The 19,107-nt window shown below is 40.5% G+C and overlaps 1 protein-coding gene across 3 annotated transcripts in view; it reads right to left on the bottom strand.

The window, feature by feature from the left end:
* Positions 1 to 16,286, bottom strand: part of LOC116848211 (potassium voltage-gated channel subfamily H member 8) — a 53,078-nt gene extending 36,792 nt beyond the window's left edge. For all 3 annotated transcript variants that reach the window (XM_032824075.1, XM_032824076.1, XM_032824077.1), the window contains exons 1-2: positions 16,151 to 16,286; positions 11,658 to 11,768 (exon numbers count right to left, since the gene is read on the bottom strand). In XM_032824075.1, coding sequence (XP_032679966.1) covers positions 11,658 to 11,733 — 76 coding nt within the window. In that variant the 5' untranslated portion in view covers positions 11,734 to 11,768; positions 16,151 to 16,286. The remainder of the gene's footprint in view (positions 1 to 11,657; positions 11,769 to 16,150) is intronic.
* Positions 16,287 to 19,107: the final 2,821 nt, after the last annotated feature.

Below are 19,107 nucleotides of genomic sequence, written 5' to 3'. Positions count from 1 at the left end.
TATATATATATATATATATATATATATATATATATATATATATATATATATATATATAGCCTACACCCACGCAGAAACGCACGCGCTTAAGAGATTATTACAAAGTCGAAAGATAACTTTAATTTTCATTAGATAAATTTAAGATCGATTTGAATTAATTTTAGTTTTCAATCAAGCTTTCGGGGCGGGGAAGGATAATTATATCCTGTTATTTTGCTGCGGATTTCGCGCCGAGTTTTACTCTTTTATCTCGTATATTACATTTTGTTACGATATATAATAACAGGGAAACTATTTAAAAAATATAAATATTGAATTGATGGGCACTAGTAGTGACATATTTACTTATATCAATATTTATTTTTTTTACTCAAAACATATTTTTGCATTGGGAAAAAGTTGTTTTCAAGTGAGAAAGAGTACATATTTTCTAAAAACTGTAGTTTTTAAACAAAAGGAACTTATTCTATTCGAAGCGATATTCTACACGAAAGAATTGATGCTTAAGTGAATATGTGTCACCCATTGAATATCGATAGTTCTTACTTTTTAGATATTTTTCTTTCAGTATATTAATTTTTTGTATGTAATGGCCATGTGTTAAAATTCCTCTTCTTTTTATAATGATATATTAAATTTGGTTAGATGATGTGCAAATATGTGGACGTTTGATTAATATGATGTATGAGTTTGGAATAATTTAGTGATGACAATGTATTGAGTTAATTATAGTTGGTCAGATAGGAAAAATTATGTAGAAATAAGTGTGTAGATAGTGTATACGAGTGAAAGAACATGGTGTTAGATAGGAAGACAGAATGCAGGGCGAAAAAAGTGCATAGATAATAGAGGTTAATAATAATAAGAGATAATTGTTATGGCGTCGTAAGGAACAAGTAGTTAGGGTAGCGTAGGTAATGCAGGCAAGCTTAAATTAGCCTGATAATGCAAAAGAAATTATCGATAGAAGAAATGTATAACAAAAGATAATAAAAGACAGAAGTATACAAGGGATGAAGGAACAAGAGGATACAAGAAATGAAAAGAAAACGTTTGGTTATTAGATGGGATAAAGGTACAGAAATAAAGATACCTTTACAGTTCCATCAAATTATAACTACACGAAAGTATAATTGTTTTAATGAGCCTAAAAAATCCGAGATTGCTTATCACACAGTCCAATTACTACGATATGTTAATCACTTTTTTTCGATAATATACCGATAGTATAGAATTCGCCACGCGCCCTTAAATTCTCGAGTCGGCGCTGAGGATACATCTCATCAGTTTGTAAAGATAAGGATATCCAGCTTGATTACACGGCGCGTTGTCGTGTACAAATTTGCCGCTTATCGGGGTAATTTCGAGGGTAGAGAAGAGATTTATTATATCCACGTGAATTTGTTGAGAAACGGCTATGTGGTCGAACGGGCGCGCGCTTGGAAACAACGAATCGGCAGCTTTAATCGAATCTTCGGCGAGTTTCGAATGCGAGAAGCGCGAAAGACAAATGAAACGTCAAGTGCTATCTTCGTTTCGCGGTTTAAATCGATTCCTCCGCCGCCGCCACCGTCGCCATCGCCGAATCTCTTTCGAACACGACATCCCATGGATTTCGTTGTCACGCGATCAGTTTCGTGTTTGCGTATAATAAACCCTAACCGCATCCGACGGCGCGAGCACGCACATAAACTATCATCCTCGGTCGTGAAGAACAGCGGAAGCATAAGGTAGCCTCTGCTCTGCCGAACTTCTCTTCATAAATAATGTATAAATATGACTTTCATTATTCGCTCTTCGCCTGTAAAACGATCATATAAATAACAATACTATTTAACGACGCACGTTATCACTGCTCGGCTACTACACGGTGCCATCACGGAGATGAAACTTCCGTTAAAGCCGACACAATCTCCATTTATCGTACCGTAATGAAATTTCGCGTTGTATAGTTGAACAAGAAAAGATTGTAATATTTTTGTTAGATTAGTGCACAAGATTGTCGCGTTTGTCGAATAAAGCGCAAGAAATGAAATTATTTAATTTCCGTTTTTGAACCTACGTGCTGAATACTGACATAACTCAGTTTTCTTTTTTCTCGTAATCGGATGCATCAAATTGAAAATGTCTCTACAGAATAAAAGTATAAACGTTAATAAATAGCTAATGCCAAACAGTTGCATGAAATCAACAAAAAATTTTTGTTATTTACCGATCGTCGATAGAAAAAAAATGTTTGTTGATTTCATGTAACTGGCCATTTAACATTGGCCATTTATTAACGTTTGTATTTTCACTCTGTAGAAGCATTTTCAATTTGATACATCCAATTAGGAGAAAAGAGGAAACTACGTTATATCCAGCATTGCTTTAATTTTGATGAATTTCGCAATGTATTCAATGGAAGAATTTTTGTTCAGCCATTTTCAGGAAATACGTTATATTATTGGATGCAAGACGCGCGCGCGCGTGACAGAAAAAATTAAAATTAAAAATTAAAATTTATTAACCCAAAAGTACTGCAATTTTTACTCGTCTGTTTATGCTGTTATAATCTATTGAACGCGCGATACATAATAAAAATATGTCATTTTGAAATATTGAACGAAACAGCGTGAGAACGGTAATCGACGATTACTAATGCACCGAGATATACTTTTTCCCCTTATCATTTGTATTTACATATATCGCCCATATGCAATGGGAGAATTTGATTTCCAGTCATTCTCAGCAGGTACAGTTTCGTATTTGATATAGGACGCGTTGCAAAATTCATCAGTGCAAAAGTGTTGCGATCTTTAATTTTCCGTCTGTACTATTACGATCAATCAAACGCACGACATGTGATAAAAAATATGTCGTTCTGAAATATTAATTTGGAATAGCGCAAGAGCGCGGTATTGACAATTACTAATGCATTGGGGCGCACTTTCATACGCGTCATTCTTCTACCATTTTGCATTTATACATATAATAAGAGAAAAATAATTTAAGAATTTAAGAAATAAAGAAAAAGAAAAAATATATATATATTCACCATATAATCATGATTACCATGGTGGATATCATATAATAATATATTTACTTATATTAACATATTTTTCAAAATATTTTTCAAAATATATTTACTTATATTAAAATATTTTTCAAATAAACAAATATGCATTTTTAAGCTTTTCACGAAAGTATTTTACTTTAAATCAAAGAATTTAGATTTGATAAATGTTACTAATACTTATCGAATATAAATATCTTTTATTTTTTAAATATATTTCTTTTCAGTGTAGCCTGTATGCAATAGGAAAATTTGATTTCCAGCTATTTGCAGGAGCTACATTTTTCTATTGAGTACAGGACGCGTTGCAAAATTTATCGATGTAAAACCGTTGCAATTTTTGATCATCTATCTGTGTTATTGCAGTCCATCAAGCGCGCGACATGCGCTTGATAAAAGCAAGTCGTTCTGAATTATTAAGCGCGAGAATCAATGATTACTAGTGCATCGGGACACACTTTCGCGCGCGCATCATATTTTCCTCTGTACATCACTTGTACTTATTATCTCCGCGCGTTGCTCTTGTCGGAGACCCGTGCAATTTTCGTTTCGTCTCGGATAAAATAGCCTTCACCTGATCGCAGACAGTTTTGTTCGATACCGACGGTTTCTCTGTCCCGCGGGAGAGAGAAAATTCTCTTTCCCGCTCAGACCCTTTGCATTAAAATGTCTTCTTGGCGTGGATATCATAATCTCATTAACCTTGGAAACACGAGATCTGAAGCCTAATGGGGTCCCGTGGCTAACTGTGTCCCTCCGCCGCTATTGCGACATATATTTTAGCGCGGCGATTTTTTTTCTTGATGGAGATGGAGAGACAGAGAGAGAAACATGAGGGGGACTTCGATTTGTCCATCATATCGCTGATGTTCTTATTTCGACTCAATTTTTATTCTCACGGCGGCACGAGTATCAACGAAATAACAGCGTGGAACGACAAAATTTGTGCGAATTATTCGCATTTGAAAAAAAATAGTTACGTGACAACTTTAAGCGCGATTGTGCATAACTCGGGTTTGACACGGCTGAGAAATCGTTCAACTGAATTCTTCCTCCTCCGCGTGCTTTTATCCGCGACGAGACGCGAGAAAAAATTGTCTCGCCGCGGTCTATCGGAGTGATCTTTTTTCCTCGCCATCGAATGGCTTTATTAATTGGATCGCTATTCGCGTCGTTACGCTCGAAATGCTTGCGAGAAACTCGCCCCGTCGTGTGGCTGATAGTCGCCGTTCACGATGACAAGAGCGGCCGCTGTGTTACATGCACACCTTTGCCCGTTCGCTTCAAGTTTTATCTACCTGCGTCAGTGGCCGTTATTATTTATGATAAGATAAGCGCCAACAGAGAGTCAGCCATATTTAGTAATCATTATTTTCCCCGTCGCGCACGGATCGATAGTTTCGTCGCGCTCGCTCTCTCAACGAAAAAGAAAGCAGAAAGAAGAAGGACAGGGACGAGACATACAGCGAGCTCTCGTCCTCGACCGAAAAGGTTGATTGTCACTGGTCCATTGTGACACGTGTACGATGGATTAAGCTTGGCGTGAACTTTCATGTTGCAAAATTAATCGCACATCGAAACACCGCCCGCAAGAATGACATTTCATGAGCTTTGCATATACATGCACCGCCGCTCTCGCTGTTTACGTGGCCGCTCTCGCACGCACTTTTCGCAAGTTTTGATTGATGCGCGGCATTCGGCGGAAGCGCGTTCGCTGTTGGGATGCGCGAACTTCAGCGCGCGCGTTAACCCGCGAAATCGCAAGCTCCTCGATGTGTGTCAAAAGCGCGTGTTCATTCGCGACGTAGATCGTTGAAATATATCTCGCTTTTGACGCAAAAGAGAAGCGGGATCGAGTTGCGCGCGAAAATCGTTACATTCGGTTTGCGAGGGTAAGGGTCGGTTTTTCCAACCTCTTGCTAAGCTAACTAACAGTTAACTCATACGTCTGTCTTTGTTTCTCCTTTAAATTAGGTAGAAACAGACATAAGATTTAACTGTTAGTTAATTTAGCAAGAGGTTGGATAAACCGACCCTAAGTCTCGTGATGTTATCGCGACATTTACGATTGGATTAGGTGCAAGAGATGGCTCGGGTCGAGTGTCGTTATTATTGTGCAAATATTCGCTGGGATGATGTCTGCTGATTTTTCTGTCTTTCTCTCTTTCTCTCTCTTCTTCATGTTTTACAAAGTCCACGTATTGTTTCGCGAGGGCACTTGTAACATTCCGCGAATGCTCTTCTGCGGCGAGTTATTATTCGCGCCACGTGCGTATCCTCTCTTTGTTGTTCGCGCAAAGCTTACGGCAACCCTGGCCGGAGTATTTTAATCCTGTTTTCACTCTTATAATTGAAAAAAAAAATTAATTAAAACTCGCGATTCGCGCTATCGAAGATCGATCCGGTCTTATTCGCGCCCCTCAGGTAATTTCGTTGCGGCAATCGACGCGTGACGATACTCCGAGGGATGGTGCAGGATAAAAGTATTAATTCCTGGACGTGTGCTTAATCCAGGAGATTTTTGTTGTTTTGAGCACGAGTAATTCAACGTAGAATATATACGTTGTGTTTTATGTGAGAGAAAAAACATATCTATAAAATAAGAAATATTTATTCGATGAGTATTAATGACGTATACTCTAACTTAAATTAATATAAAATATTTTTTCAAATAAGAAGACACATATTTTCTGGAAACCCTAATTTTTCGTGATAGCAATTGTTTATCATATTTGAATGAGAGAATTTAGACTTAAGTAAATATTAGTGTGTTCGCCGAATCAATATTTTTTTACTTCCAAAATATTTTTTCTTTCAACGTGTATATATGTATGTATATGTATTTTATGTTGACAGTTGAAATATCCGTAATTATATAAAGATCAAAGCAACAGAAATGTCCAGGATTAGATACGTGTTTGTGCGTTGATACTTTTACCTTGTGTAAATACTTGTAAATTATTTATAATCTTTAGTGTCTTTAGTCTAGAGCCTGATTTACTGCAAATTTGAATTCATAGAGCGTTTAGTCAACTGTCGATATGTCTTGCATAAGATGAGTAGCGATTGACGAACAATTAGAAATTCATGAGACTTGATTGTGTGTCAAATAATAGCGGATTGTGACAAACACCAACTCGCGTGCATGCAACATTATGCAGAAAATCTTGAGTATAAATATGAATAGATATATAAAAATTATTATGCATGAGATATAAAAAATGTATATGATAAAACGGAATTGTTTGGTGCATCGTATGACATGCAGTTTGAAACTTGTTATGGGAGTGCGTCAAGATCATGTAACGCTCGCACAGGTCCAAACATTGTGACAGTTATATCGTAGGATATCACTTGACTATCGCTGTACGTGCAACTGAAAGTTGCAAACGATTGAGAGGGAGGGAAGGAGAGAGAGCGAGTGAGATGAAGCGAAAGGGAGCAAGGGAGATATCAACTCGTATTGCAAGCCCGTTTATGTGCCCATCTCCTTTATGATGTTTGAATTCCCATGCATTTTTAACGCTTCACGAATGAAAAGTTAGCCACGAGCGTATTTGCGAGCTCATTTTATCGCCGTCATTTCGCGTTACGTTTGCAAGTTGCGAGAATTCGTGAGAAAGAAAGGAAGAAAAAGAGAGAGAGAGAGAGAGAGAGAGAGAGTGTGTGTGTGTGTGTGTGTGATTAAAAAGTCGTACATACCAGTTCGCACGGCTTTGTGGTTGTTTACTTGAGATCTAACCATTTTCAAAATTGGGAAAACAGCGAGCGCGATTGTTTATAAAGAGTGTGTGTTCGCGTTCGATCGCTCTTCAAATCCCGAAGATTGGATTGCCGAGGAAGCGACTTCTCGGCGAAAGCTCCGGCGGCAAGCTTTCGAACAAAACGACGAAAACGGGAAAGAGAGAAAGGAGAAAGAAGAATAAAAAAGTGTCACGCGCTACATGATGAATACGCACTCGTCGACTGAATGCGGACAAAAATCGATGTGACATGAAATTTTTGCTAAAAAAAAAACTGCTGGAACCACGAATCATCAGCGACGCAAGTAGTAACGTCCCGTCTGTGGCCAGCCGCGGTCGACCGTCGTCGTTGGATGCATTTCCCAGGGAATGCCGCGGCTGTTTTTCTTTTGACACAATTCGTGAATAAGTATCTCTTCAACAAATAATAACTGTCAATTACATTCGCAAGGCTGTCCCGCTTGTTGCGAAAAATATCGCGGCGCATTTCGGATGCAGAGAATTCCGATAATCAAAGTGAGATAATTGGAGCGATTTAAAACAGCAGTGTGATGTGATCACGTTGATAATTTTACGTATATAAAACACGGAGCCAAACTCATACTTTGATACTCGTTATAGACTCGTATTGAATACGGTTATATTATCTCTTTTCGCCGTCTGCTTCGCGTCGAGTTTCGTGCTACACACAGAGAAATATCATTCTGCTGCTAAGAAAAGCAATTGTTCGGTCTACTTTCCTTTCGAGTAATGGTTATCTTCAACAAAGAATATTTTCTCGGTAATAGTCTTAAAATTTGCTCATTAAATTTGAGAAAGCTCATTATCGTGCATTGGAAGAAAGAATTCGTTTTTTTGCAAGAATATTATAAAACTTTATCAAAGAAAAATTTTGTTCCACTGTACGCAGTAAACAAACTGAGTTTTCGTTTGAATTTAATATTTGAATTTAATATTCTATAGATTGAAATGCTAAACTCACCAGGATCTAAAATGGTTGTTGAATAAATTTGACATTTCTGATGAGTTTGTGACATATTTGTAAGTATAACTTACGAACTACTTGATATAATTAACATTCGACTTGAATGCAAAATGTTTTTTCCTATGTGTATCGGTTATATCTAGAATTTGTCCGTTCTACACCAATGACACCTCGGCGTGACACATTTCAACGACGAATGCCGGACCCTGCGCTGAAAATATTCTTCGCTGCGCGAGCCTCATCGGCTTAGAACGAAAATACACGGCTTTGAAAACAGAATCGATTCTCGTGGCGCCGACGTTGAATTAATATTCCATGCATCGACGGTCGGGGGTCGACGGACCTGGCGAAACGCAGGGCGCTGTCAGGTGTTCGCACACGATGACGATGACGACGACGACGACGGCGACGGCGATGGCGCCGAAGGGTCGGCCGCGACTCGGTTTCGCGGAGCGTGCACTGTATAACAGGCTTTGTCACAACGGCCGAGCGAGAAACACTCAACGCGTAACGTTCGCAACTTTGTGAAGGAAAGTGGCCGATTAAGAGGGCGGGAAGTATTAAGGGACGATCGTGAGGTTAACTAAACGCCGCACAATGAAGTCAAATCTCATGTTTCTAAAAGGTCACAGTCCAAAATTTGAACCAACTTCGATGCGCTATTTTTTAGCGAAAACTAATGAAATTTGAAACGACATTGTCGAGTCAGGTTTTTGCCTTTTGTTTCCCTTTTTCTAAACCAGATACAAAGAAGTTAGATTTAGAAATTTTTGTTAAATTAAATGAGATATAAAATGAGTTATCTATTGATTGATCGAAAAACAAATTCAACTTCTTTATGTGTGATTTAGAAGAGAAGAAGCAAAGGACAAAAATCTGACTTGACGAAGTTGCTCCAAATTTCAGTAGTCTTCATTGAAAAAAAAAAAATCGAAATTGATTGAAATTTCAAGACTAATCTTTTTTTGGAACATGAAATTTCATTTGACTCCATTATGCGCCAAGGATGCTGGGCGCAGAATACCAGGAAAAAGACGAGAGAGAAAAGGGAAAGCTAAAGATGTATATTTAGATACGCGGTCAAGTGGACAAATAAATTAGCTCGGGAAGGGATTGCGTCGTTGTGCAGCTTAATAACCGAGTGAAATGCATTAGGTGATACACGATTGTCCGCGTGGAAGTTGCGTCGACCTGGGATTTCTCAGTATCGTGGATACCGAGGACATCGGAGGAAAAAGTACGACGACCGTGACAACGACGAAGAGGACGAGGCGGAGGGGCAGGAAAAGAATGAGGTGGATGAGGACGACGACAGGGCGATGCTTATTAAGGATGCAACCCCAGCTTTAATTCGCCTAAGATGACGACGTTGGCGATCCTGGCCGCCTACTTCTCGTAATTAGATTCTTCGTAGCGCCGACTAGGTGGGTAGGCAGGTCCGAAGTTTATATCGCCACGGCTATAATTCGCGAAAGTTAGGTGTAAACTAACTTGTAGATCCGTAGGATAAGACAGAGAGACGAGAGGGAAGATTCGGCACGGACGGGGCCAAGTTTCGCACGCTTGTAGATGGAGGCGGTCGGTCGATCGGTCAGGTGTACGTACTCGCGTTGTACACGCGAACCCGCGAAAATAATCCCGGCAAAATTACCGCCGCAATTCTTCTCAGTTACGTAAGATCGCCGCATCCATCACTGTCGGCGGAATAAGAAATTTTGCAGCTGCAAGTTATAGCTTAGATTCCCGTGTTCTGCAAGAAATGAGCCGCTTCTTTCGGATTTCCGCGAGCTAAACCTCCAAGAGGGACTTTTTGGTCGTCACAGACGAAAACATCGTTTTTACTATCTTCTTATACATATCTAATCGACTTTTCGTTGTGCTAACTAAAGATAGTCATCGTTTGCCCGTGTAATTGACGATAATAAATGCACAAGAACTTTAACAAGGCTCTTATTGGTCACTTGATCCTTCCTCTTTTAGCTATTATCGTTGAAAGAGCCAATTTAACTTCTATATTTCAAGAACAGAATCTAAAATTTCATGTAGAAAAAGAGCTTTGTCTGCTTAAGCATGCGTGTAAAAATTCCTGGATTCAATTATCGTGATTTCTGTCGTTGAATTTCAAATAAAATCAAATCAACTACATTCGTCGCGGTTTCCGATTCAGAATTGAACAACGGCATAGCACGGCACGACCAAGATTCGACGCGTCTCGTGTCATTAACGTTTCTGCCGTGGTTAATGCACTAACTATCGGGTCGCTAAGGGGAAGCCCGCACGGCCCGATCGGGCATTAGCATTCGCTAAATAACGAGGACTATTAGGCGACCGATAAACCTCGGCAAACGAGACGTGAGCACACGGTTCATCCCCGGCTGGTTTCATCTCATTGACAGGGTGGTTAAGTTCAGGTTTAGGTTTCTCAACATATTAACGATCCCACATCGCCGACACGTTACTGTCTTTCCTCCACCATCCTCTCGCCGTTATCTAAACATGATTTTCACGAGTAAAGGGAGAGCGCGTTCACCTCTCCTTGTCTCTTCTGGAGGTTCTACACAACTTACGACGGCGACCACGATGAGGAAGCGCACCCCTCATATCGCGGCAGGGATTAACGTGAATCGAATAAAGTAATCCGAATGTCAGAGTTACCACATGAGACACTTCCTTCTTCCGTGTCCGCCGTTTCTCGAGGGAAGTTTTACGAGCGTGCTTTTCTTCCCCTCGTGACTTTTGTCGCGCGACGAGAATACGAAGAACTCTGCTGTACTTGCGCGACGCTGGTCATAAAACAGAGGGTGGTTTGCGGTAGATATACAGGCTTTTCTTAAAATCATACTTTAATAGCGTATTCTGGGGCTTCGTTAGAATCATAAATTCGGATACTAAAATGCTGAATGAATCAATACTTTTGAAGGTGTAAGCCAATGGAAAAGGCTGCTTCTTCGCAAACTTTACACGTGGAGAGTAATTTTCTGATAAAAATTATTGTAGAATTTCGTAAACGAAAAATCGACATTCTACAGCAATTAACTATCCTTTCATTTCATACACGATATTTATATTTTAGGGACTTAGAAATTAATATATTTAATGAAAAACTTGCTATATGTTTCTAGCGAAATCTGTGTATAAAATAGAATGCCTGTATATTCCCTATAATTCCTAAACCTTTTGACCAATTTGAATTGGTCCAAATTTTGCATAATTACTCTCTAGGACCTTGCGGAAAATATACAGACTACCATGAAATCATGGACGCACCTCAATCTCTTGCCTTGGCTTTATCTCCTTGACGTTTTGCGATAATCCAGACAACGTCGGGTTTAAACTAGTTTACTATGTTCCTTAGCAAGATAGACTTTACTAACAGTCTATTCCTACGTTCTCTTAGAGAGAAATATAGAAAAATTGAAAAGGATTTATATGAAAAAAAAATTATAGTATGTTCTCTCCGTGCAGAAAGTTGACTGATTAACAAAATAACATTTTTTTGGAGTATATTCGGCCAAAATTCTAATTAGAAGTTTAGTTGAGAGAATAAAAATATTACAAGTTGGAAGTTGCAATATGAACACGGCGAGCTATCTCGATATTTTCGCTCAAGGATCTCCGACTCCAATTAAGCTCCACGATACGTAATTGCTTCGATGGTTTTGGTACAGCCTGTATATTCGCGGGAATCAATCTCCAAGGGTAAAGGGAAAGTAATCATATAGATATAAGATCCCGACGTATCAATATTTTTCCGAACGCAATCTCCTTCGCTCGCGAGCAGTGATTCATTCGGCGGTGAAATATATCGACTCGGCGGGTCACAGGCACGAACACACACGGCGTAAAAATGCAATAGAAGGGCGAAAAAACTTACGGGTTCCATCGAAACGTGTGGCGATGGTATCCAAGAAAGTATTCTGCGGCGCGAGGAGGCCCTTCCTGACTGGCATTGGTGCCGCTCCACCGCGCTGTGAAGCGCACGAGCCTGCAAAATAACATAATTATTAGTGACATTATTCGTTAAAACATGGCTGACGCGGTTATTACGCAACGTGCGCAAGCGGTTTGCCAATAAAATGCAGTCCGATAAATGAGACCGCGCGTTTATTCGCTCGGCGGCCTTTGTGAGTTTTAACAGAACTCCCCTGCTCTACCCCGATATTAAGTTTCGCACGTACGTGCAAAGACGGAAAGGCGCACATGTGCGAATTGCGTGCGCGCGAAAATGTACGTGGAATCGAGGATTCTCAAAAGATAACTTAAAGGCCTTTGCACGTAGAAAAATTTTAACCGTAACCATAAGGTTGTAAGAAAACTGACCAATCACAGTCGATTATTCTACGAACGCAAGGAGAATAATCAACTCTGATTGGTCAGTTTTCTTATGACCTTACGGTTACGGTTAAAATTTTTCTTCGTGCAAAGGCCCTAAAGGCCAAATCACACTAGCGATTGGCGATAGATGATTGACGATTGAAGATTGGAACTTGACCAATTGGGACAAAGCAAGCCAAGGCTGAAGCTTGTTGATTCGTTAAAATCTAATCTTTAATTGTCAATCGTCAATCGCCAATCGCTAGTGTGATTTGGCTTTAACGGAGGCTCCTTGTTATCGGGTCTCCTTCTACCGGAAGCGATCCGATCGTTCCTCGTAGTTTCTCGTAATCGAGGAATCATTGACCGTTCGTAGTCGAGGAATCATTGACCGTAGTTTCTCGTAGTCGAGTAACCGAGTTAGTACCGGCACTCTGCGCCTCGCGTATCTCGGAAATATATATGCAAATCAGTCAGTCAGCGCGTTATACGCGCGCCTTGGAGCGTTCGTGTGTTTAATGAATTAATTATAAATTTAATGAAAACAAAAGAGAGAGAGAGAGAGAGAGAGAAAGAGAGAGGAAAAGAAAGAACAAACTATCGACCCACTTGTTTGCAAAACATCGATCTTACGTAATCGTCGATGACGTGAATGAAAATTGTTCACGACGGGTGGACAATTGGCTACGCACGGCGATCCGAATCAATTTCCTAGTACGAAATAAATAAAATTTTGAAGGAAATAAGTTTTTTTTTTCGGAAATTTCATCACCTGATGGAAATATTGCTGACGTTTGCGGATATTAAAATCGTGTTACATCTAAGCGATGATTATTAAAGGATTTAAAAGTAAAGTATATATGTGCGCGGTTTACATAGTTACTCTAATTTCTTTTCACAGCGAAGCGTTTGGTATTATTTCGTGAAAAACAATAAAAATATAAGGGTTCAAAGAGAACAGACACGATTACTGAATTCAAGGAATGTATGTATGCAAAGAGATACATTAATAAAAATTTACTCGAAGGAACTTGAAGTTACGTGATATATTTATCAAATATTTGTCATTTAGTTGTGTATTCTAATAATTAATATTTAACATCATACTTCGACAGTTACAGAGCAAAATAGCTGACAAAAAGTGGTATTAGTAAATCTAATTATTTTGTGCTGGAAAGCGGAACTGGGCCACTGTGTTACTTCCATTCAAATTGCAGCGTTCACGTCAGCATTGTGCGAAGTGATTCGCGATCGGGAGTTGCAACGTTTCTGTAAACGTCGTCGTTTTTCTGGTGTCTAAACCGATGGAAAAATTTGTTGCAATTCTATGTGTGTGCACGCACGCGCTTAAAGCGTAATAAATATTCACGAACGTACACTTTAAGTCCTCGTGTTATTTGCGCCCATAGATATTCCGCCACTATTCGTGTGCGCTTAGTATAAATTATTCTGGTCTTGCTTGCGGGCGCGTACGTGCGCGACGCTATTTAATAACGCTTTCATAACGGCGAGGTGAGCCCTATATAGCTCCTGCGATTTTTCGCTTTCAACGCTGGAAACGTGATACAGATTCCCGGCCGTTTCCCGACGTTAATAACGAGAAATCGTTTACATCCTTCATCTTGAGCTCTCTAAACTGAGAGGGAAGTGTCTGCTTGCTACATGCGATTATAATCGCACAGTGAAATAGTTACAGACGGAAGAACCATTATAAATAGCACGTGTAGCGTGTGTTGCGGCAGTGTTACTAATAACAACCGTACATACACACAGGGAGAATTTTATAATAAAAATTACTATGGAAATTTGTAGCCACGAAACAGATCGACATTCCGCAGTGATTGATTACACGGAGAGAACAAAATTTTATAGTAATTTTTATTACAAACCTTTCTTCGTGAATCCTTCATTTTACATATGCTATACATATTTTAGATATTGAAACTGCTATTAAAAAATTTACTATGTTTCCAACGGAATTTTAAAAAATTTACTGTTCCAAGATACTATGCCAATTTACTGTGATCCAATTTACTGTGGCAAGATATATTTTCCAGACAGTTTATTTCTGCATCACTAAAAATGTATAGTAAAATTGAAAAAAATTTGTATGAGAAAAAAGGATTACAACATATATTCTCTCCGTGAAGTTGAAGTTGTCACTTCATTGCTAAAACAACTGAAAATGATAATAATTTTTACGAAATTAATAATTCTCTTTTTCTCTTTCAATGTAGTTTTCAGAATAGAAGGCAAACAAAAAAGTAAAACTTAAAACCCGAAAATGTAATATCGCGCAATGCGTGTATGTGTATTAAGCGCTGTTTTATTTCAATAAAGCGCACGACGCGACAGTTTTGTATAATTTTTGGTTCGACAGATTAATTCGTGGAGATTAAAATCCGGCTTTGTTCGAAGTGACGGGGAGTCTCGCGAGTTGCCGTTGGGAAAACATTTTTCCCCTGTACGCCGCAAAGTCTGTCTGACATATTTTCTGCGTGGAAATTGCCGGTCGTTCGAGCGTGGCGCATTTTATCAGCGACATTTAAGTGACGGTATTAATTGTTCGCGCACGTTGCGTTTGCTAAAACCGATTGATGGCAGGGCCCGGCCGAGATGGCCGTGAGAAGCGAGAAATCACGTTTGATATCCAAAATTACGCTGAGTATTATTTCAGATCACACATTTCGTCCCTTTCAGATCATTTCAACGATCTACAGCTGCAGACGAGCAAGTTCGCTAGAAAATTTCGCGCGTCGAATTTCGCTGGTCAGGCCGCGTTCGGCCAGGTGAAACTCCCGTCGCGGCTCGTAACGATCGGGGCCAACTCAACAGCGGCTTGAAATCACCGAAAGCCCGATACTTCTTTACTCATTAGCCAATATATCGCGACTTGATGATATTGCGAGGCCGCGCAGCATAGAGTAGCCACGGCTCATTTTTTAAGACCGAACCAGACAGAACAAAGGAACGCATTACTCGTTTCACCGTTTTTTGCCTCTCGTTCGTTCAACCAACAGGTTGTCTTTGTCGACGCAAGGTAGGACTGTGAGACCCTTTGGAAAATTTTTGCCGCGCTGTTACGTTTCGCTGAATCATTAACTCCCGCTTTGACATACGCGTCCGGGTCTCTCGCCTGTTTAGCATGTGAATGTTCGGGATTATGATAAATTTCAAACAAGCCCAGCTCGTTTTTATTGACCGCGGTGACGCGAGTATTATTCCACCATTATGCATGCAGAGAGGAACACAAGTACTGAGAAAGAAAGTGTTTGATATTCGCGACTGTAATCGCGTAGTGCCGTAATTACAGCCTAAAAACGCCGCTTTTCTTTGTGAACGCTACTATAGCGTTATCATCGGTAACTTTGCATATATAATCGCCCCTATTAATGTTTTTGTATCGAAACAACGGAAAATATGATTCGCACTGAAAATCGCGAAAATTCGAAGCGAGATCAACAGTTTTTTTACTCTCTCTGCATATGATATATTCATTTTTTTATATTAATAAAGGCAGGATTGTTATTTTGTAACCTTTTAGCAATAATAAGACATTGTTGTTGGACATTATGGCGCAGATAATAACTACTCGCGTAATAGTTGCGCGATGATGTTTAACGACTGCGATATTGTCGCTCCCAAGCAGCACGAAACATTCATGCCAATATTGAATCTATATTAGCCAACCGTTGGCTAACTAATATGTGCTGCTCGGGTTGGAGATTTTTTACATTGCTAATCCAAGTGTGTCATTGTTAAACGTACAAGCGTGTAATTCGGCCGAAGGTCTTTTCATACGTTTCTTGGGACTTTAAATCACGTCGTTTGAAATTAGAATTTAATAATGTAAATTAACGTAACATATTAAATAACATAAGTGGAAACGACAAGAAACGAGTAAAAAGCGATTCAGCCGAAATGAAACGCTTGGATTTACAGTGTATGATTAATGAAACATGCGTTTGCAGATCGCGAGATATCGATCTTCGTGCATAACCCGGGTACCGAGAAAACCAAAGGAAACCGTGCCACTTTGTGAGGAATACTCACCTTGTGGAGAAAACGATCACGCTCACAGCTCGAGCATCTTCGACAACGTCGCGAGTATCCCACCCGATCTGGCTGCTCGGCACCCTCTCGGGGAGTTCGCCGATCGAATGGAGGGATCCGGTCGGACTCGGGGCGACGCACTCGAGCGCACTACGGGATGGCACGAGCAACAGAAACGGCAGCAGCAGCAGCAGCAGTAGCAACAATAGCAGCAGCAGGAGCAGCAGCAGTAGCAGCAGCACCTCGGGACGCACACCGGCCGCGTGAATCGTACGCTGGCAATCGCGTAACTGACCGAGCCGAGGGGAGAGATGCCGTCTATCCTGATGGCCCGGGCTCCTGGCTGACTTGCGCCCCTCGCATCGAAGCGCAACATGTGGTAAAACCGTGGTAGGTACAGACACACGCGAGTCTCCCGGTTGTAGGTGAGCGCACGAGCGTGTACCTCCGACGAGTAGTTCACCCTGTGCCGCGCCGACCCCTTGGCGAGTCTCTCTTTTCCTCCCTCGCTGACACTCGCTCCCGCTCGCTCGTTTCCTTGCTGAAAAGGGAAAGAGAAAGAGAATAAGCAGGGGTTGTGCAAACGCGCGCGCGCTCCGAGCGTCTGCTACTCTTTTGCGCGCGCACGTGTGTCTAAAAAATCTAATACAATCGTCACATGGAGCATTGGAAATTCGGTGCTTGAGATTTTCCTTTTTTTCGGTTTTAAGCTCTTCGAGCTTAATCAAGCGCACAGCTCGTTTTTACTTGCACGAGAAAGTCCGTGTCGCCGACGCTCGAGGCCCGGACTTCGACGGATATTTGCAATTCGGAGCGGAATTCGCAACGAGAGAGATTCTATTTGTAATTTTGCATGGCACAGGTAATATGGAAAACAGCTGAGTCACATTGAAAAATCTGATAATATTTTCTCTCTCTCTCTCTCTCTCTCTTTCCCTATCTCTCGCAGAATTTTATTCGCGAATAAAATTTCAATCCCGAATTCCGAAATCGCGAATTATGGATCGTTTTAGAGCTTAATCTCGACCTCAACTGCAACCGCGAATCTTCTCTAACAGAGAAGCGCAATCTAATGAGCTTCATTATGCACATCTATGTGTACTGACCCGCGGTATAGCCTTAACGCACAATGTAATTAGGTTATTAGTATTCTGCAACCATACATGTACGTTTCTGGATATTAGCGTAAAGGTATTACAGCGATAGATTACTCGACTCGGCGTTGCCTCTCTTCTTTAAATAATCAATAAATGATGAATCAATAATGTGTGCGGTTGGAAAATCCTAATAACCTACTTACCTAATCTTCATCACACTATCAGATCAATCATTTTATACACCGGGAGAATTTTATAGTAAACATTGCTGTAGGATTTTGCAATCAAGAAATGGATCGACATTTTGCAGTGATTCACTCTATCCTTTTATTTCATATGTGCTATTTCTCGGTAAATATCGAGCATTAGTTACTTTACATCTATGTTATAATTTCGCGCCATGTTTCTAATGAAATCTGCTACGTTTCTAACAAAATTTACCGCGTTTCTCAGCGAGATAGTTCTTACTGATGATCTACTTCTATGTGTATACGTGTGAACTATTAGAAACAATAAATAAATAAATAATAAAATTGAACAGAATTTATATGAAAAGAAACTATAATATTCTCTCTCCGTGTACTATCAGGTCACTATACTGTCATATCTCAATGAGACAAAATGTTTGATATTTCTAGCTATAATCACACAGAGAAATAACTATAGATTATGATAAAGAAAATTATTTTTTCTCTCTTATTAAATTCGACTATAATGTTAGTGACAATAACTTTACATGTATGTTACTACTATCATTTTTGCGTGTTGGAAGAGCCAAATTTTAATTGAGACCAAGAATAATTATAATTTTAGTTAGATGAACCATTTTTCTCTGCATCATAATATTATATTATCCAATTCGCTGACAGAAATGTAGGAGAGTTAATCCCACATCTGGCAGCCCTCGTTTCCCAAACTTGTAAATATTTTATCCGAAACTCTCGAATTATCTACTTTTTTGCGAAGATACGCATAAGTTGGGATGAAAATCAGCGTGAGGCCGCGTCAGCATGATGTCGGGCCCAAGACGAAATCCAGGGACTTGACACTGACGGATTGCCAGCTACTAAGTCTCTCCCATCTCCCTCACTCCCCATTTGCGTGCGTAGCAAGTTGCGAGATGGCACATCCGTTATTCCGTTCCGGTGACGTCGTCGCGATGCTCATTCGTCTGTCCATCCGCGCGAGCCTCTTCCGCGCCTTTCCTCTCCCCTGCGAAAAGAACGCGTCGCCCCCGCGGCCGATATATTTTCGTTCGTCGTTTGGCGTTTTACGACGGCAGTTACGGCAGCTCCGGGCCGGCGCTTACCTTATTTTCCAAGGCCGCCGCGAAGGCGCGTCCCGGAGTAAACACCCTTCTCGCTTTTAGCCAAGAAAATCGGATTTCTTATACAATTTTTTTCACGCCCGCTGAAATATCAGGTATCAAACCGCCGTGAGTGTGTATTCGCGCGCGGGTGGGCGGACATGTGTATGTTTGCGTGTCAAACGCGAGGTGGAACGACGAGTCGCGAAATATTAGAAGAGGAAAAAACAAGCGAAATGCAGAGCGGGGGTGGATCGACTTTTTCGCGTATGTGCAGGTCGCGCGCTCGTTCACCACTCACCCCCTCGCACCGCGTCTCGTGCACGGTCTATATTGAATAAAGTGTTACCGTAGGTCAGTTTGATGGTATTGTGTAAAGCATCCCGAGACCAAAGAGGGTCGATGACTGTATTCGCGTGCTAGTCCTTCATGAACAGGTCGCGACAATCTGCAAGCGTTCCCGATATAGATCGTCCGTCGTGAAAGGAAGAGGAGGAGAAGAGAGAAAAAGAGATGGAAAAAGATTGAGAGGAAGAGAGAGAAAGGAAAAAGGG

Source organism: Odontomachus brunneus, unplaced genomic scaffold, assembly GCF_010583005.1.
Source record: "Odontomachus brunneus isolate Ranch 3 - 2012 unplaced genomic scaffold, Obru_v1 Obru_scaffold_091, whole genome shotgun sequence".
Lineage (NCBI taxonomy): Eukaryota > Metazoa > Arthropoda > Insecta > Hymenoptera > Formicidae > Odontomachus > Odontomachus brunneus.
This window is presented reverse-complemented; position numbering and strand designations above follow the sequence as displayed.